Raw genomic sequence first — 20,373 nt, forward strand, 5'->3', positions numbered from 1 at the left:
TACTTCCTGCACATTAATAATTGACATGTTTGAGTTGGATGAGGTACAAAGTCACACACTCCCTCTCTGTGTTCTTCCCTCCAGGCCGTGTGTTTGTGTGAGAGGCCGCTGGGCAGACGTTTGTGTTGTGTGTCAGAGCAGACAACAGATTGCGCTCTCCTCGTGGCGGTCTCTCCTGCTTGAGCACTTTCTGTTTTGTCCCTGCCGAACTCCATGTTATCAGTGGAAAAACACTTAGTTATCTTATGCTACATTCTGTTTCTTGAACTTGAAAAGGAGACATTTCCAACTTCTTAGAAACTTAATTTTACAGAATGTTGGACTATCCATCATCCAGCAACACTCAATGTGCAATTTCTCATTCTGTGTTAAGGACTATCCTATTAAAACGTGAAATATAGTACATTTATTCTTAGTGAAGGGTCTTACCTGGCAACACCAGCGGTAGAGGAGGTTTTAAGCACTGTATCCTGCGACTTAATGACTTTTCCCAGCTGATACCAAATCCCCAAACCATTCAGCTCACTGTGGATAAAAAAACAGCTTGTTTCATTATCATGAACATTTAAAATGATATGTACACTTACCCTAACCCTAGCCTAACCCTAACCCTAAGTCTTTATTATTATTTTTATTATTAAATAAATTAATACTTTATATTCAGAAAGGACACGTCAAATTGATCAAAAAGTGGCACAAACTATATTTATAATGTTGCAAAAGAATTAAAATAAATAAATAAATAAATTGCTCTTTTGACCTTTTTATTCATCAAATAATCATGAACAAATGTCTCTCAGATTCCATAAGACTACAAAGCAGTTTTTAATGGGAGGCAGTTCTTTAAGTGGCCCAAAAGAGGTGCCGGTACTCTATTATTGCCTAATTTATTAACGGGGGGGGGGGGGGGGAATCTGCGGTCTTGGGTGACGGGATGGGGGGCTTATGATATTAGACTTCGTAGCCTATAATAAATTAATAAATGAATTTCAAACCTTAGCTAAACACATTTTTATTCAAAGATCAACCGTCTGTCATTACTCTTTAGTCTGCCACAAGAAACAGCAACATTAAAATCATGAACTCCAATGTCATTGTAAAAAAAACAAAACAATGAATGTTGTAACAGTGCGTAAATCAGACCTTTCTGTAACGCTAACGTTCATAAGCTAACGAAATAACTGTGTAGCGGAGTATTTTTTGTACACATTGCCGCGATCTGTCAATCATTCCTGTACGCATGCATCACTGTCCTCCTCGCAGCCGCAGCAACTTGCGCTCTCTTCATCAAGCTTTAAAACAAAAAGTGGACAAAAAGATCATATTGTCTTTGTGCATAGGCTATAGATTAATTAGATAAATGAATATCTAAATTTGTGCCTAGCCGCCTACAGTATTTTTTTAGAACTTAGAAAAAAGATGCTGCAGCCAATGAGCAGCGGGGGCTGGCTGCAGGACGACTCAACCTCCGCAGACAGTTTTTAATGTTTATCAGACAATAAATGCTCAAGATTTTGTTTTAGTACAATTTTCGGGACAATTAGGGCCAGATTCGGGAGTCGGGACAACTGATTAGATTTCGGGACTGTCCCGAATTTTTCGGGACGTCTGGTCACCCTACCTGAAATAGCTGCATTACCTCATTAGCTTGAGTCTGACCTGCAGTGATATTATTTAGATTTGGTGATGTGTCGGTCAGTGAATCATCTGATTCTGATCATGTTCTCTTCAGTATTCAGAGTCTGAAGCCAAGGGAACATATTAAGTGTTATTTACTGTATTTGATTTATAACCGAACCGAGTGTACACTCATAACGAGTTTCACACACCTTCTCCGACCACGTTGAGTTGTTGACACTTAACAGTGGGAAAAGCGACACATGCGCTATTCACTTTTATAACTTAAGGGTGAATGGGTAATGTAGTTTCTGCTCTCGGTGGGATGAATTAGGATGCTTGCATTGTGAAGGGCGCTCTGAAAATCGGAAGTGAAGGTAAAAGATTAAAACCTATATTAAAACAGATGTCCAAATGAGTGTACCGGTACGGTAAAAGCACGTTCTGGGCGCACGGAGAGGTGGCGATACGCTCAAGAGCTATATTTGGAAGTGACGGTACTGAGTACCGGTGCATACCGGCACACTTAAAGCACTGATGGGAGGCTGATATACTGGTAGACATGATTAACCGGTAGAAATTTGTCAACTGATAGATAGTCTTGTACAGATTTTTTAAGCATTGTAGTTTAAAAACAAATTAATTTAAGGCCGTTAAAATGGAACCAGAAGTGAGAGAGAACTCATTTCACTATATGTGCCTGAGTCTGAGAGACAGTGAGGCACGTTCACATGAAGATGGTGCTCATAGTGTGGGAGTACTGAACTGTGTTATTTTTGCTGCTTTATAGGCCTCGAATGGTTAAATACACAAACTGTATGTGACAGTAACTCCCAGTCTTTTCAAGAATCCCTGTAAACACAGTAATTTAGGTATTTACTGAAATCAAACAGCTGAAAAGAAAATGTGTAACAGTATATTGGCAGCTCTTAAAGTGACAGCAGTCTAATATTCCCACTATCTGTCACTCATGTTAATCAAACAACAAAAAGGGAGAAAATCTCCTACTGCTCTCGTCTTGACTAAATCACTTTTGTAACTTATATATTTAATAATATATAATTATATATTTAATTTACACATTGAATAATTTTTTTATTTAAAATGTAAATAAATTTTTAGGCATTTGCTTACTTTATACAGTACAATGCATATAGCATTTCTTTGCTCTACTTTATTTTTTAGTCCTATTGCTGGTAATCAGTTGCTTATCTTTATTTAATCTTTTTGTATGACTGTTTACTTGTCTTCAGTGACTATTCAAATAGAAAAGTTATTTTAAAATGTAAAAATATTTCACAACATTAAAATTTTACTGTATTTGCAATCAAGCTTTGATCAACATAAGACAATTTAAATTCATTTAAAAAAACAACTTACATTTGCTGACCTCAAACTTTTGAACAGCAGTGCCCTAAACAAACAATACTTGCTCACTCTATAAGGTATAAAACACCATATTGTCAATAAAAAAACTATATAATGTTTGTAAGACATATCAGGGGTGGCTTTAAACACTGTCAGAAGAGCAGCACCAGTAAAGCAAGCACCCATAATGCCTGTAGCAGGCCGCAGGCAGTGAGGTGCACTAGAGGAAATAGGAGCCGGTCAAAAAAAAAATTTTTGGTTAAAAAAATGACGATTCAGACAGCATAATAAGCATGGCTCCAGGATATTTACTTTGGTACTTCTTTAACCTCGCAGGGAATAGTGACCAAACCATCTGCATCATATATAAACACATAACTCTCAAAAAAACATGCCATGGTTGTCATACCAAAGATATGATATCTTACCCTATAAATGTATAATTAGTGAGGCTGTGCTTTGATTTCCCCTGTACAACCATATCGCATATAGCCATATCAGCGCAGTGCCTGGGGACCAACTTCACACACAGTCTCTCCTTCCTCAAAGCCTGCTCCTCTGAGAGAGAAAGAGATATAACAGTCATAACATAAACAGCCCTAATTATGTCTTTCATTTATCAGCAGTGTAACTGCATTTAAACCAGAGTGCTTTTATTTGCCACAGTCCCATATACTCATAACTAAAACCTACATTATGCATCAATTCCCCCACAAACATTGCCTGACCTATTTGTCCTTGGGAAGCCTTATAAACAATGACACAACAATATATGCACAAAAACTACCTATTTCCTAACAATTTATTCAGAGAGACAAGCTAAATATATTTGTGCATTAATATTTGAACACCACATAAATGCAACCTATGTGATGTTTTGAGGCTCAAGGCACATATAAGTATATGAAAGCCCATCATAATTGCATAAAAATGTCATAGGGTGCTAGAGGGGAATCTTCAGCATCAAATATGTGTGTAAGAAGGATATAAGGGACTTGACTGAGAGTGAAATGGCAATACAGTGGCTGAGGCATCTTTTAAACATGGCTTTGCTAGAAGAAAGCGGCACATTAAAACCAGCGCCCAATGAGACTCCGTTTTCTTTTTAGTCGTTCCTCCAGAACCCGGTACCAGACTCGGCCATATTACTCCTGAGCCCATCCCATTCGTTTCCAGGCTGCAAGGGGCGAGGCCGTGTAAATGCAATAATAATGAAAATAATAAACATGCTGCCCTCACTCCCAATGCCAAAATAATATTGCGGCGTTCTCAAAGGCGCGGTGAGAGGAGAAGAGAGAAGACGAGAAGGGGAGAAATACATAGCACTCAAAAAGCACTAAAGCATCAAGGGAATGCATTTCATTAATATTAGATAACCACCATCCACTCCCGCTCTGCACAAATAAATACATAAATAAATAAGCACATCATAAAGAAAAGCTGGGTTCTGGCAGAGATAAACAATGACTCATCGTTCTCCTCTCCTCCTACCTCCGGGGCAAAATGTTTATTTTACTCTCTCGCACTATCATAAATTAAGCTAAACCTGAGCCCATGAAACATTCACATTCACAACCTCTGGAGAAGCGCTCCCTCAGGATGACTACAGAGAGAAGAGAGAGAGAAAAAGAGAGGATGAAAGCAAAAAAAGACAGGAACTGTGCTTACGGGTATCCGTGGTGTCTTGGATAGGAGTGAAGCCCTCTGGCAAACAGTCCTTCAAGTCGATCAACTTCACGTCCACGACCACGTTGCATAATTGCTTCTGCCAGAAATAAATAAAGAAATAAATATTAGGGATATAATAATGATTATATGAGTTGAAACCAATGAGCCAGTTTAATAAAGGCACTTCAAGAAGTGGGTGGCTTTCAATTATGCATGATCCGTACCTACAATGAAAAGGCCGCTTGTAGTATTTCGCAGACGCACACACACAAATTTGTTGAATCGCTGCCCTCTTTTAAGAATGCAAGCACCTGTGCGCTAGCCATCATCTTCAGACATGGCAGCCCAGCGCTCGGGCCAGTCAGTGGCAGGCCAAATTGCTTGTGCTTCAGAACAGGGAGTACTTGAAAACAATCAGGAGCTGTTTAGTTGACATTTTCAAGCATGACTTTTTCCCTTAGCCTTCCAAGCCTGCACTCATTATGGTTCCATTTTTCGCCGTGATAAATAGCAATAATCCAGCAAAAGCCCTAAAAGAGTGCAGCTAGCGTGGCGTGACGTGATGAGTCCGACATTCTGGATGCAGTCACTACTGTTACCCGGCAGTTATTACCACTTCAGACCATTTTTATTCATAGTTCTGACTTGAGGGTACAAATATGGATGAATGCTATTACTATGCATGAAGCCTGTTTTTTTTTTTTTGTACACTTTTTTTTAATAAAAGACGCAGGAGAGATTTTTCTCATCAGGACCTGACAAAGGGCCATCTACCTCCAACCCTGAGTATGATAAATCACAAACTGTTTACTTCCCACCACATAATTCACTGGCTAATTCTGTAGAATCTGTTTTTGTCATAGACAATTACAGTGGGGGCCACTTTGACTGACAGACAAAATAGCCTTTGTTGATGGCGCTGCCATGTTTTATTAGCGTCAGGGACTTCAAAACAGTGCAGACACACATTTTAAGACTCCACGCTGGAGAGGTGGCAGAGGGGAATGATGTGCTACATACTAAAACTGCAGCTCTCATTGAACTTGATCAACAGGCAGAAGCGTGCTGGAAATGGCCAGGGTAAACCAGCCACAGCAGATTACAACGTCATCTTTGAATCTCATAGCCATTATAGGGCTTAGAAGATGTAGTTTTACAGCTATGATAAAAAGTGTGCACTGTGACAAATAAAAACTTTTTTTTTTCTGGTCACGGGTCAATTTTGAGATTTTAGGCTATTTGGCTTTTCATTATGTGCTGTGAAACTAAAAAATTCCAAAATACACTTTTATTTGTTTATATTATTGCACTTTACCTAGTGCACATTTAGATTTCAATTACAATACACATCTTTTATTGGCCATCAGACATCCGACATCAGAAATCTCCACTTTGATTGCACTTACACTAAAATTTACAGTTCAGAAATTACAACCTGACAATTGGTTAACACCAACCAATAGCCCACATGGCCTAAGTGACAGGAGCAGGAAAGGAAAGTTATTTAAGAGGAAGAAGTCTTAGCAACGTGCACTGATGAATCTTTTACACACAATAAAAAATGATTTTTAGACAAACTAAATAAAATTAAGAATACTGCAGTACTTTACAAATTTTGTGTTGAATTCAATGTGTTACTTGCTGTATCTTTGTGAAATTTACTAGCAATTTTTGATTGAAAACTTTGAATACCATTTTTTTTTTTTTCAACATCTCGTTCCCGCTTTTTCAGGGAACAGGGTTACAGTCAAGTAACCCGAAGACGTTCCCTTATCAAAAGATACTTTCGATGCTACGATCAACAGCACTAATGGGAATGAAAATACCAACGCCACCGCATCAACATTCAAACTACAGAATCTGACAAATGTGTGTGGAGAGGACCAACCTGCCGCATCACACACTTGCTGCAAGGGCACACCTTTTGCTCAAGCCATTGAAGATGCAACCCCACTGGCTGAATGGGCACTTACTCCTAGAGGTGAAGTTTGACCACTTTCCTCATAGACTAGGGCAAAAGCAACCCTCACCCAATGTGAAACAGTTTGCCTGGTGGCAGCAGCACCCCTGATGGCAGCCCCCATGGCATACGAAAAGCTGCTCTGACTTATGCCACTGGCTAGTGTGGTGGACGTAAATCTGAAGAGCATGTACTGGACACAGTAGGTGAAGTCTTTCCTGCACCGGTGTTGTTAATGGCGGAGGACAGAAGGCTTTGAAAATGAGTAGGATGGACATCCAAACTATAGAACCTGACAAATGTGTGCAGAGAGGACCAACCTGCCGCACACTTGAGCAGTAGCATCCTTCACCCAATGTGAAACTGTTTGCCCTGAGGCAGCACCTGACGTGAAGGTTCCAGAGCTCAGGCCGGAAAAAATACTGTCCCCTGTGTCTGAGAGAGAAGATCTCTCCTGACTGGAAATGCCCATGGTAAGCCATCGAGGAGGGATATTAGATCTGAGAACTAGACTCTGGTCGGCCAACGGGGCGCTTTCAATAAGAATCAAGACCCCAGTTGCCGGACCTTGGCCAGGACTCCCGGGAGCAGAGCAATCGGAGGAAAGGCGTAAAGATGCAGTCTGGGCCATGCATGGGCCATCGCGTCCAGACCCAGGGGAGCCGGATGAGTCAGAGAGAAAAAGAGGGGACATTGTGCCATCTTCTGTGAAGCAAAGAGGTCCACTTCTGATACGTAGCCTCATAACTGCTGGAGGAAGTATTTCAGGGCCAGAAATACAGTCTTCAATTCGAGGCAATTGACATGCCAAATCGAGATGATGACCTCTCCAGATCCCTTGGGCTGGGTGACCATCTAAGGCCGCTCCCCAGCCAATGAGGGAAGCGTCTGTCATTAGCATCCTTGTCATGTGCTTATAATCGCAAAAAGGAACGCTAACAGAGAGCAATCTCAATGTCCATTTCAACAGAAGCTAGAGCTACAGCAGCCTCTACCCAATCCGAAGAAGTGCCTGGGCATGCTTCGGAGGTGGGCGCGAGAACTGTACGATCTTCCAGATTGGAGCGTGATCTTAATGAGCGGGATGCAAAATAACTTTGACAGAAAAGAGCTTGTGAGAGAAAAGAGCCTAAGCGCAGATAGGAACTCAACCGCAGTGCTTACAACTGCCACTCTAGAACGTGAAAGCAGCATGCTTTTCTTCCAAACAATAAACATGCAATTTCTCTTCAGAGATCGGCCATGGAGAGCGAGGCACACATCTCTTCTAGAATCAGCAAGAATAGTTAGAACTTTCATTTTCACTCTCAACTTGCTTCCCTTTTAAACTAATGCTTTCAGCAGCGTGAGACAGACACACACACACACACACACACACACACACACACACACACACACACACACACACACACACACACACACACACACACACACACACACACACACACACACACACACACACACACACACACACACACACACACACACACACACACACACACACACACACACACACACACACACACACACACACACACACACACACACACACACACACACACACACACACACACACACAAAATGCGGTCTCTGAAGCCAAAGAAACCTGAAAATGTGTCCGTTTCACATCTATTTATAACCTGCAGGTGCACATTATCAGTGGCGTCACCTGCCGAGGCTATCTAAGCCTATAGAGCAGGGATCCTCAAATCTGGACCTCGAGATCCACTTTCCAGCAGAGTTTAGATCTAACCCTAATCAAACACACCTGAGTATGCTAATCAATGCCAATCAATGTCTTTGGGATCATTAGAAAATCACAGGCAGGTGACTTCGATCAGGGTTGGAGTTAAACTCTGCAGTGCATTGGACCTCCAGGGTAAGATTTGAGGAAGGGGGCTATAGAGCATCACAGTCCCGCCCACAGCCCAAGAGAGCTTAGGTGCCGGAAATAAATTTCCCATTAATTTTTCCCATTGACATTTTGGAAAATCCGTATATAAAGAGTTTTAGAGCATGTCTGAGGATAACCAGCTACGGCTGAACTCATAAGCATACAACATATCATTTCGAGGGAAAAAAATAAGAGAAAATACAAAAAAAGTCAAATGTACAAGACTGTGTACATATTTTCATTTCCGAGTGAAGGAACTACTCATCCCATAAACCACCACGCCTCACTGAAGTCGAACCGCGAAAGAGCCTTTTGAGCAACTTCCACATCTGACGACGGCCACGCAAACTTTTTCCTCCAGTGAATTTTATTTTATATAGTGAATGTGCAGTTCATAGCAGTTCTTTTAGTATTAATCGTGTAAATAAATAGTGTTTTATATAGGTATTGTGTCTTGAATTTTATATTCATTGTGTATATTGTGTGCGTGTGTGAAATCGGTTAATGATAACGTCAGCAACATGGTGCAGTGCTTTGTACCTGACTGCAATCACCGCTCAGTCATCAACACATGTCGTTGCCATGAATTATTACAATGTTCAGTAAATGCACGAAGAGTTATTGTTTTGACAGTGCCATCATAAAATGCTTGATATGACTCATACCTTATGAAGGCTACAGTTAGCCTAGCTAAAGGGAATAATAATGCTAATGTTACCAACCTCTCTGCAAAACTCACCAAAACTTTGTAGGTCTCTCATGCTGGCCCTTACGAAACCCACAAGCTGACCCTCGGACATGCTACACTCAACTACATGACCCGATCTGAAGTGATTTTCACCCCTTTTAACACTTTTGTTTCCCTCCTTGAAAAAATCCATCATGGCAGCCAAGGAGATCATGATTGCACTGATAAGTCTACCGTGCAAAAACGCAACAAAGTTTTTTTTTTTGTTTTTTTTAATTAATGATCTTCGGTCTTCATGGACATTCGTGGTAGGGATGCACCGAAATTTCGGCCACCGAAAATTTTCGGCCGAAAATGGCCTTTTCGGTTTTCTGCCGATATACTTTTATCACCGAAACAACACGGCCGAGATGTTGTGATGACGCAAACAGAAACCGAGACCTGTGGCGGTAATGCACCAATTATGCTGGATGCCAACCGCCATTAAACATTAAAAAGAAGAAGAAGAAGAAGAAACCGAGACCTGCACGAGCACGTGCACCTGCATAGCGCAGACCACGAGCTCCACGCTACATTCACTTAACACCAGTGAGAACATTCTCTCTCTTCGTATCCCTTTATTCGTAGCACTAAAACGTCTCCTAACAAAGAGATTAAGACGGACCACGAAGTAAAAACAAAGAAAAGTACAGTCCTATAGAGTCTGTTAGCACACTTCTCACCGAGATCTTTTCGGATCCTCTGCACTTCATCGCGAATGTGCTTGATCCTCGTTATAAAGTCCATTACTTGGATGCGGAAATAAGGCAGCGCGCACGAGAAATGATCCAGGCCGCGCTGGATGCGGAGAACCCGCGCGGATACGGAGAAGCGCCAAGCGCAGGAGACAGATCAGAGCGCAGAAAAAAAACCTCTCTGCACCAGATGAGTGGCATGCACCACCGTTGTCTGATATGTTCAGTGGAATTCTGCAAGAAAGTGCCTCAAATAATAATAATACGTTGGCTATTTTGTTCTTAGGCTACTACATATATATATATATATATATATATATATATATATATATATATATATATATATATATATATATATATATATATATATATATACACACACACATACACACACACACACACAAACATTTATACATACATAATATCAGATTGTAGCCATATTTATGCTAGATTTTCTGCTAGATTTCTGCTTTAATTTGATAAAAATGTTTATTTATGCCCTGGCCCTATTTAAATACACTCTCTCAAATATTTCTCAAATGTCAGGCAGATGACGAGCTCAACTGCTCAACAGCTAGATGGTTATCTGTCTGAAGTCCCCATCCCCAGAAGTGATAAGAGTCTTGCCAACTGGAGAAGTAATGCACTTTCTAGTCCTACATAGAAAAATTTCAAATGCACTTCACCTAAATGCACTTTGTTTTTATGAGAGAACTGTTCATTTTAAAACCTTTCTGCAGGCCAGTAGGCCTGTATATTATTCTTAAATATACACATGAGTGGGATAAATTTTTAGTTTGAATTTTATTTTATACTGTGCATTGTTGCAATGTGCTTAATAAATATTTGCATCATTTGTAATTATGTATTTTTATGTGTTTTTTTTAAATAAGTTATGTAATTGTAATTATCTTTGAAACTTTAATATTAATTTATGCAATTGCAATGTCTTAATTTTAGTAAAGTTAATACACGGTCATAGCAATAAATGCAATGGTACTAATAATTGGCATAATTTCTATCGGTGTTTCGGGTCCGGTTTCGGCCTTGGTTTTCTCTTTTTCGGTTTTCGGTTTCGGCCAAGAATTTTCATTTCAGTGCATCCCTAATTCGCGGGGTTTAACCAGACAGTTACACGCGTTCCACCAATCAGATGCATCACTGTGGGATTGTGAGATTGTTCAGGATTGTGGGTGATGAAGTACTTATCCAAGACATTGCGAGTAAAAGGCATTTATCTCAAAACAAAGTTAGTGCCCCATGAACTTTTAGCATTTATTTGAGCATATACAATCGCTTAGTACAGCCATAGCTGGTTTTTAAGTCTACCATATATGGTTATGTTTTTATGGCTTATACCCCAACTGGCAATGGAGAAAATTGTATTGGATTCTTACTTCCGGCACCAGCTATGGGCGGGACTGTGATGCAATATTATTGGTGTATTTGACACACAATGCTTCACAACCGGTTGAACAAAGATTGTTCTCATTAGCGCTATTGAGCGCAGCATCGAGAGTAGCTTTTGATAAGGGAACTACAAACATTAATTAAGAAATTAAATAAGGTAAATTTTGATTTTAAGAAGGGCCACACAGTCATTTTCAAATTAATAACTAACCGATAATGACAAACTGAATCTTAATATTGCCCAAAATTACTGGTTTGTCCAATCATCTGTCTCAGTAAACTTAGGAGAGAAACAACATTTTCCTGCAGAGAATTATTTTTTTTTTTAGACCAAAGGTTAATGTGACCGTAATGATTAACCATGTGATCGTGAATGTTTAACCACACGTGTCTTATAGGGTATCGAGTGCCCTTGAATGTGGCATGAAACACCACATTTATCATGACATTTTTTAGTCTACAAAATAGGGGTTTTCAAGCATATTGATTCTACAATATGATGATTTTTAAAATAGAAAAGTCAGCTATAACCATTCATAAAGGTGAAAGAAAACATTTATGAAGAAAATCAATCAATTTAGATTTTTTTTTTTAAAGTGTATTTAAAATATTTTTTAAAGAATCAGTAAAATGTGCTTTGTTGCAACAGCACATACAAAAGAAAAATGGCAGATGCAATGGTGAGATGTAACACTGAATAACAATGACCCACTCAAACAATCATCAGCCACATCCTATTTTCTCCATCCTCACAAACTCCATACAAGCAACCCGTCAGCAGGCTAGACTCAATTATGAACACAACATCCATTTAAATAAATACAGATTTTTAGGATCTTTAATCCTAGACTTAGAACAATTATAGAATGTTTCCCAAAAATACGTTATTTGTTGCCTTCGCTTACTCAGCATTGTTCACGTTAAATAAAGACCAATAACCTGAATAGCATGACTGGGCCACCTGTTTCACTTTCAAGACAGATACCTGCACATAAAAAGGCACTCATTCTCAATTTAGCTCAGCCAAATGAGAGGTAAATGTTCAAATAGTTTCAATTCACAGAGGAATCTTTTAAAATAGGTGCTCCTTTAGCAGGCATATTGGATGGCTGTTTGATGTGTCATATTTCATAAACAAGAATCCCCATAACCAAATTTTGACATTTTTTGGATGTGTTCTTCATCTTTGATGAATGGCTGGGAGGTATCCAAACTGTCTGCAGGGACCAGGTTAATTGAGCCAAATGAAATCATAAATACTAACGCGCAGAGTTGCGTTTATGAATAATCATAAACCAAATTCCTTCGGGGGAACTGGAAATCATAAACAAATTTTCAAATGCAAGCATGCTGGGACTTCATACATCAAGTAAAAAAAAAAAAAAAAATCTCAAACCATTCTAAATTCAGAGTGGTATTTGCATTCGGTTTAGATACTTCACTTTAAAGGATGGAACATATTTTGAAGGAGTTTGTGATCAAAGATCTGAGCAGAACCCTAATGAGGGATGGACTGAAGCAAACGGGGCAAACGCACCCTAACGGCGTGTGAAGAAACTGGAGAAAAACTTGTAATGAGCATGTTAAAACGTACACGTTTTCACTTACATTTTTGGAGGTGGCAGCCCGGGTGAAGCAAAGATAGCGTGTGACCTTGGATTTAAATATGCTGTCCTTCCACAGGTTGGCGTCGAAGCCATCTGTTGTTTGTGCAACCTACATGAAAAAAAAAAATACACAGAGAGAAGAATGTGCATTGAGGTGAGATCCAGTTAATATATGGACGGTGTGTGTGTTTCCTTTTTTGCCTTGCTCTGTGCATACTTGGCTTAATTAAGGCTTGCTTGAGCTCTCACTCCATCTCATTAGAGCCCTACGCAAGTGGAGAAGAATCTTCAGCCTCCAAAAAGGGTAAAAATACCACCGGCCCCTCATGGGACAACAAGGATGAGACAATACCTCACAAAGAAGGCCTTGAACAAGCTAAATGAGACTTCATTGTGCTTTGTAGAGATCAAGCTGACTTCCTGAAATAGTTAAAACAATTGTAGTGATGCAATCGCTATTAAAAAATTTTCCACAGGATATTAAATTAGAAATGAAATAACAAAAAGTTGAATGGACTGAATTAAAATTAAACAGTCACACAACAGAAATTTCATTAGCAAAAAAATTTTAGCTGCATAATATAATATAATATAATTTCATGCATATTACTATGATAATGTTTAATTATTAATTCAGAAAAATTAAATGTATTATATGCATACAGTTATACAAGCTGTATTTTAATTATAATTGAAGAAAGTACAATTTTGCATCCTGTTTATCTCAATTCAACTTTAATTGAGAAACCAAACTGAAATTGAAGGAATAGGTAATCAAAATCCTTCATGCCATTTAGGATGTAGATGAGTTTGTTTCTTCACTGGAACAGATTTGGAGAAAATAAGCACTACACAACTTGCTTTGTTTTGGTTTTGTTTCTTACAGATGTAGTAATGCTAAAGTTCCAGTGAAGAAACAAACTCATCTACATCTTGAATGGCTTGAGGGTGAGAACATTTTCATTTTTGGTTGAACTGTTCCTTTAAATTGCCATTTTAAATTCTGTTTTGAATGACGCACAACTCGGAAGTGATCTTTTGTGAGGTCTTGACAGGCATACATTAAACTTTCAGAAAAGACAGACAACCTGACAGGAAAACGGACATAGAGGGAAAAAAAAAAAGTGGTGGACAGAGACAGCAAGAGTCTGGTGGAGCTGCAGCCGTTGGCTAGGACGAAAGCTCTCAGGAGGAGTCTATACATCAACCACAATATCCTCCCCTCCTTCACCAGCTCCCTCCTCCCTTTACAAGACAACCCGTCCTGGCCACTTTTTCCAGGTCAGTGCCCCGCTCCTCTTGTCAGCGTAAACAAAGAGCCGGAGCTGTGAAGCCCAAAGTCAAACAGGGAGGAACCAGGCACCGAAGGAGTCTGTATGCCACCACACAACTAGGGCAGGCAACGCAGCCTGAATTTGAAAACAGTTGCTAAGCAATGGGACTAGTAAAGTGAGAAGTATGAAGAAAACTCTTCACAATTAATAAAGTGACACTTAAGTATAAGTCTCCTGTGCCTTTACCGGCTGCATCTGTTTTGAGATTGTTGATAAAGTTCAGAAGTGCAGCTAAAACAAACTTACATTTTTAAGTAAAGGTTATTAATGACAACAAATACATTTTGATTGCAAAACAAAGGTGAAACGATGACTGATGAATGATCATCAAAAAACCTTCAAAACACTTGCAGAAACTAGCTTTTAAAAACAAACAAATAATTTTTAGCTTTTGTTAAAATCTGGTGTGAAGGTTGTTGTATTTGTTTGCGCAAATACAAAACAAAATCGTTTCATCCTGTTGGTTAGACAAGTGCTGCAAAAAAACTGATAATCAGAGTTTAAAAAAAAACAAAGCTATAAAGTATTAGCTACTTAATTTTTTTTTTTTTTTAAATAAACATTTTTGTTTTAACAAACAAAGTAAAACAGTTGCATCCAATTCAAAATTTCAGGATTTGCTCAAACCAGCTACTGCAAAAAACAAATAGCTTTGAGTGTTTGATTATATTTGGCTGTGAAAAAAAAGAGGTAAGTATTGAAAGCTGCCGATACTCAAAATTCACTTTATTTTTTAAAGTCAATTTCTAAAAATATCAGCTATAAAACTAACATTACAGTATGTGATTTAGTTTAAAGGGGGGGTGAAATGCTATTTCATGCATACTGAGTTTTTTACACTGTTAAAGAGTTGGATTCCCATGTTAAACATGGACAAAGTTTCAAAAATTAAGTTGTAGTTTGAAGGAGTATTTTTGTTCCCAAAATACTCCTTCCGGTTTGTCACAAGTTTCGGAAAGTTTTTTTCGAGTACGGCTCTGTGTGACGTTAGATGGAGCGGAATTTCCTTATATGGGTCCTGAGGGCACGTCTGCCGGAAGAGCGCACGCTCCCGTAGAGCAGAGCACTGACTGAGAGCACAGACATTCACTGATCAGAGCGAGAGCGTCGCGAAATGTCACAAAAGAAGTGTGTTTTTGGTTGCCAGGGCAAGACAACCCTGCACAGATTACCAAAACAAAAAACAGCATTAAGGGACCAGTGGATGGAGTTTGTTTTTACAGAGCATCAACGGAGTTGTGCAAGTGTTTTGTTTGTTCCCTGCATTTCGAAGATGCTTGTTTTACAAACAAGGCCCAGTTTGACGATGGATTTGCGTATCGTTTATTTCTTAAGGATGATGCAATCCCAACGAAAAAGGGTCACGATCGTGTGTTGGAACCGCAGGCGGTGAGTAAAACTGCTTAAAATATCTCTGCCTCCTTGTTAGTGCGTCCGCCTTCCATGCCGGAGACCGGGTTCGAGCCCCGCACGGAGCGAGTCGTCGTTGCTGCTGCTGCTGCTGCTCTCGTTCAGTTTAAGCCTCGGGATCTGATTCTGGATCATAAATAAACGGCTGAATCTGACTGTTAGCCATGGTTTGTTTTGGATGATGTTTTTTTTTCCTCACGGTAATGTCACAACTTCCAAACGCTCTCAACGCAAAAGCCTACTGGCGCTCGTGATTCTTTAGCTCCGCCCACACGTCACGCCTCCAGCTGGTCATGTTTTTCCGGGAAAAATCGGTACAGACTATCTTTCTCTTATGAATATAATAAAACTAAAGTCGAAGTTGTGGCCTAATGGTTAGAGGGTTGGACTCCCATCGAAGGGTTGTGAGTTCTAGTCTCGGGCCGGACGGAATTGTGGGTGGGGGTAGTGCATGAACTGCTCTTTCTCCACCTTCAATACCACGACTTAGGTGCCCTTGAGCAAAGCATCGAACCCCCAACTGCTCCCCGGGCGCCACAGCATAAATGGCTGCCCACTGCTCCGGGTGTGTGCTCACAGTGTGTGTGTGTGTGTTCACTGCTCTGTGTGTGTGCATTTCGGATGGGTTAAATGCAGAGCACAAATTCTGAGTATGGGTCACCATACTTGGCTGAATGTCACTTCACTCACTTCACTAAAGACTTTTTGGAGTTATGAAGGATGCAGTACTACTCTATAGGTACTCAAGATTAACAGGATATTGATTGAAAACGAGCATTTCACCCTTTAAATTTGGTTGCACATCGATTTAATAAACCTGTAAATTTGTACAATCAAAGCGATGCATGGATTGACAGGAGCTGTTAATAATTAAAAAATAATTGCTTAAACTAGCTACTAAAAGCTAGTTGAAAGATACATTTTTATATTTAGTTATTTAAAGGTTGTTAATATGTTTGTTTGTGCAAACAAAGTGACAGTGGACAGATTTGACTGTTAGAAGCTACCAATAATCAGTTTAAAACAGTCAAACTTGAGAACAGTTACTAAAACTAGCTCTTAAAAACAGACAAATCTTTCAAATTCATTTATATTTGGTTTTTGTAAAGGTTGCTAATAAATAAATGTGTTTGTTTGTGCAAACAAAGTGAAACAGTTGCATCCTGCTGTGTGTGATGGAGGGAAAGGCCAAGTGGAACAGGGCCTCTGAAAACACGTTGGTACCATGTGGCGTACACCGGATCCTCATCGCCAGTGGGCAGAACCCCAGCAACGTGCCAACCCACAGACAACCCGCCGGAGACGGCAACAGTTGGGGACTGGCGGGTGGGGCGGGAAGTGAGAGAGAGAGAAGAAAGAAAACGGATGGAGAAGAGGAAAGCGGAGAGGAAGAACTCTAGCTGCCCGTAAGCTTAACGCAGAGTTGTTTTATACAGTGTTTGCTTTGTGCTTTGTTTTATTCACAAAACTTCCCCTTTCTCTTTCCGCCCTGGTTCTTTTCTCAGTGTTTTTTGAGGCACACCCACACACAAAACAGACAACACACACACACACACACACAAAACATTATCCTAGAGGCCATTGATACTTGTTGTCCTAGTTTCCCCTCTCAGCGCCCTGGGATTGCTGAGAGTTGCAGAAGCGCAGCCACCCTTGTGTCAGTGCCATCTGAGTCTTAAACAAACACAGGGCACTAGTGCCAAGCTCTGTTGGAGGCCTCATCTGAAAGAGTTGTTAAAATCTATCCTCAGGGTAGGCCGAAGGATTCGCGGCATTTAGCCGGCCAGAGGAAGAGCAGAAATAAAACCAAACTTTATCAGTAAATTAAGTTGCTGGCTTTCGGGGAGGAAAGAAAATAAAACAATTTACTTTTTAAATGTTCAATTTTGAGTAAAACTGCAATTTAGCAATGTATAACAAGTCTCCAGCAAGCTGAAACCAAATGCAGATTTATTTAACACGAATAGATATTAAGTTTCAAAGTAAAATACATGACATGAGTTTGTGTACTAACCCTCCTAACAATGTACAAATCGTCACTGTAGGAAATTTTAAATATAATGATATGGTAAAATGTTACAGTATATATATATATATATATATATATATATATATATATATATATATATATTACAATTAACAGGCAAATACATGAAATGTCATTGCAAAATTATTATAAATGTAAAATATGTGAATTACCTCGTGATCTGTAGATAAAAACAGTAAAACTGTATGTTTCCTGATATTTTTGTTATGATTTACTGTAAAAAAAAAAATTGTTGTAATCTTTATTGAAAACTACGTTTGCTTCGTAACTTTTTTTTTACATTGACAATAAATGTAGTTTTACTACAGTATACAGTTGAAAAATATTAATTACGATTAAATTTATAGTGAAGATTTATATTACTCTTAAAAAAAAGAAAATTCATGTAACATTACAGCACTGCTAAAATGACTTGTTCACCTTATTGTATTCTGTTGTTATTGGATTTTTAGATGACATTTTATAGATTTTTTTTTTCTTTAAATGTAATTAATGACTGCCTGTCACTTACATTCTTATTTACAAATTTACGGATCCAAATGACACACATATTTGGCAATTGCTAACTCACAATATAGTAGCCTGCTGGAGGTTCTTTCTTGGATGCCAGCACACCAATATCAGTTATGGCTTCAGGCTGCAACTCTGCTTTACCCCCAGAAATGTTCTGAAGATCTGCCATGCTTGCTGTGTGAAACAAGTAATAAAAGTTACATTTACACATACAATTGCAATAGTTTATTTTTATAGTAAAACAGCTCACACATCCCACTAACACACAGTACTGGGAATAAATAAAGACTCAAACACACAGAAAGAAAATGCAGAACGCTTCGAGCTGTTGACAAGGTGTAAATGTATTATCACCAGAGCATCCATAAAGATTTGAGCATCTAATTTTATTTTCATATTAAAACAATCTATAAATATATTAAGACTCTTATTGTGTTTCCAAGCTTTTGCTTTTTTGCTTGACGTAACTAGCTGGCAATCAGAGCGCAGCTCCTCAAGTACATTATTAAAAAATTGGTTTGGCAGACAAACACACACAGACCCACACACATATGCACAGGTTGAATCAAAGACAGAGTGAGAGATAGAAATATATAAATATATCAAAATAAACTCTCTCATAAAGGTTTTTCAGTAGCAGACTGAACTCTCAGTGTCTGGATGACAGTCATTGTGCTAATAGCCGGGTGTATGAGCCTCCTAAAGCCAGAGAAACAATCATGCGGCAGGTCTCGTTTGTACACTAAATAAGCTGCACAGACACAGACAATAATACTGCTGAGGGCCCAATTAGCAGGGTAATTAATTACTGCAAACCTTTTCCCCCTGTAATGAGCTTCAGATATATGGAGTGGGCTGACATTATGTTCTGAACTGTTTCAGATGAAATGGTTTTAGTGGCGGTTGTATATAAAGATGAGCGATCTTCATTCTCGCATTAAATAGTGGGAGTAAACTTTTCACTGCGTAAATGCCAGCAGCAAATCTCTGGAAATGAGGTGGTGCTTGAAATAGTTATGGCATCTTCTCTATTTAGTGTTTCTTGTACATTTATAGAGATGTGCATTACAGAATGCTGTTTAAAATGATTTCTGTAAGATTAGCAAAAACATTATGGTATTTATCTAAAAAGCTTAATGCATTATGGCGGGAATTTACTAGGAATGAATTGTGCAAAAGAATGGCAGTGTTATTTATTTGCTCTCGCTGTCTGTGTTGTTTAAGAGCATTATTCACTAAAGGAATTAAGCAAATCAGGTAAATATGCAAATTAATTCACTAAATTAAAATAAAGACACCTGAAACAGCTGTTTAAATGGCAAAAAATGTGCTTGTCTACATTGCACTATAATTTGCTAATTTACATAGAAAGGATGAATGGCTGCCATGAAAAAAGAGAGATATAATTTAAATGCTATTTAAAGGGATAGTGAATTAATATTCTATCATCATTTATTCACTCTCAGGTGTTCTGCGCAACACAAAAGAAGATAAAATGGAAAACGACTTTTCACAATGAAAGTCAACAGGGTCCAAATTTGCCTGGATCTCATTTAATTTTAAAACATATTCTATTCCATTCCACAGAAGAACGAAAGTCATTCAGGTTTAAAACAACATGAAGGTGAGTAAATATTTACAGAATTTTTAGTTTAGGGTAAAAAAAAAAAATTATCAGTGCACTTAACATCTGGTTAAACTAGTAGTTTATGGAACATATTGTTTTGGGTTACATTTCTGAACACAAAAACAGGATGCAACTGCCCAGCTCACATCTAAGGCAAAGAACTAAGCAGATAAGTTTGTCTGTTTCTCTCTTGTTCCGAGGTCACCGTGGCCACCAGATCCAGTCTGTGTCCAGATCAGAGGGTCACTGCAGTCACCCGGATCCAGTACGTATCCAGACCAGATGGTGGATCAGCACCTAGAAAGGACCTCTACTGCCCTGAAAGACAGCGGAGACCAGGACAACTAGAGCCCCAGATACAGATCCCCTGTAAAGACCTTGTCTCAGAGGAGCACCAGGACAAGACCACAGGAAACAGATGATTCTTCTGCACAATCTGACTTTGCTGCAGCCTGGAATTGAACTACTGGTTTCGTCTGGTCAGAGGAGAACTGGC

At 39.1% G+C, this 20,373-nt stretch overlaps 1 protein-coding gene across 2 annotated transcripts in view; it reads right to left on the reverse strand.

Annotated features, from left to right (window-relative positions):
• mvb12bb (multivesicular body subunit 12Bb) overlaps positions 1-20,373 on the reverse strand; it is a 71,814-nt gene that overhangs the window by 49,443 nt on the left and 1,998 nt on the right. For both annotated transcript variants that reach the window (XM_026269662.1, XM_026269661.1), the window contains exons 2-6: positions 18,309-18,424; positions 12,948-13,055; positions 4,654-4,750; positions 3,414-3,543; positions 430-525 (exon numbers count right to left, since the gene is read on the reverse strand). In XM_026269662.1, coding sequence (XP_026125447.1) covers positions 430-525; positions 3,414-3,543; positions 4,654-4,750; positions 12,948-13,055; positions 18,309-18,419 — 542 coding nt within the window. In that variant the 5' untranslated portion in view covers positions 18,420-18,424. The remainder of the gene's footprint in view (positions 1-429; positions 526-3,413; positions 3,544-4,653; positions 4,751-12,947; positions 13,056-18,308; positions 18,425-20,373) is intronic.

The sequence above is a fragment of the Carassius auratus genome, chromosome 8 (assembly GCF_003368295.1).
Source record: "Carassius auratus strain Wakin chromosome 8, ASM336829v1, whole genome shotgun sequence".
Taxonomy (NCBI): Eukaryota; Metazoa; Chordata; class Actinopteri; order Cypriniformes; family Cyprinidae; genus Carassius; species Carassius auratus.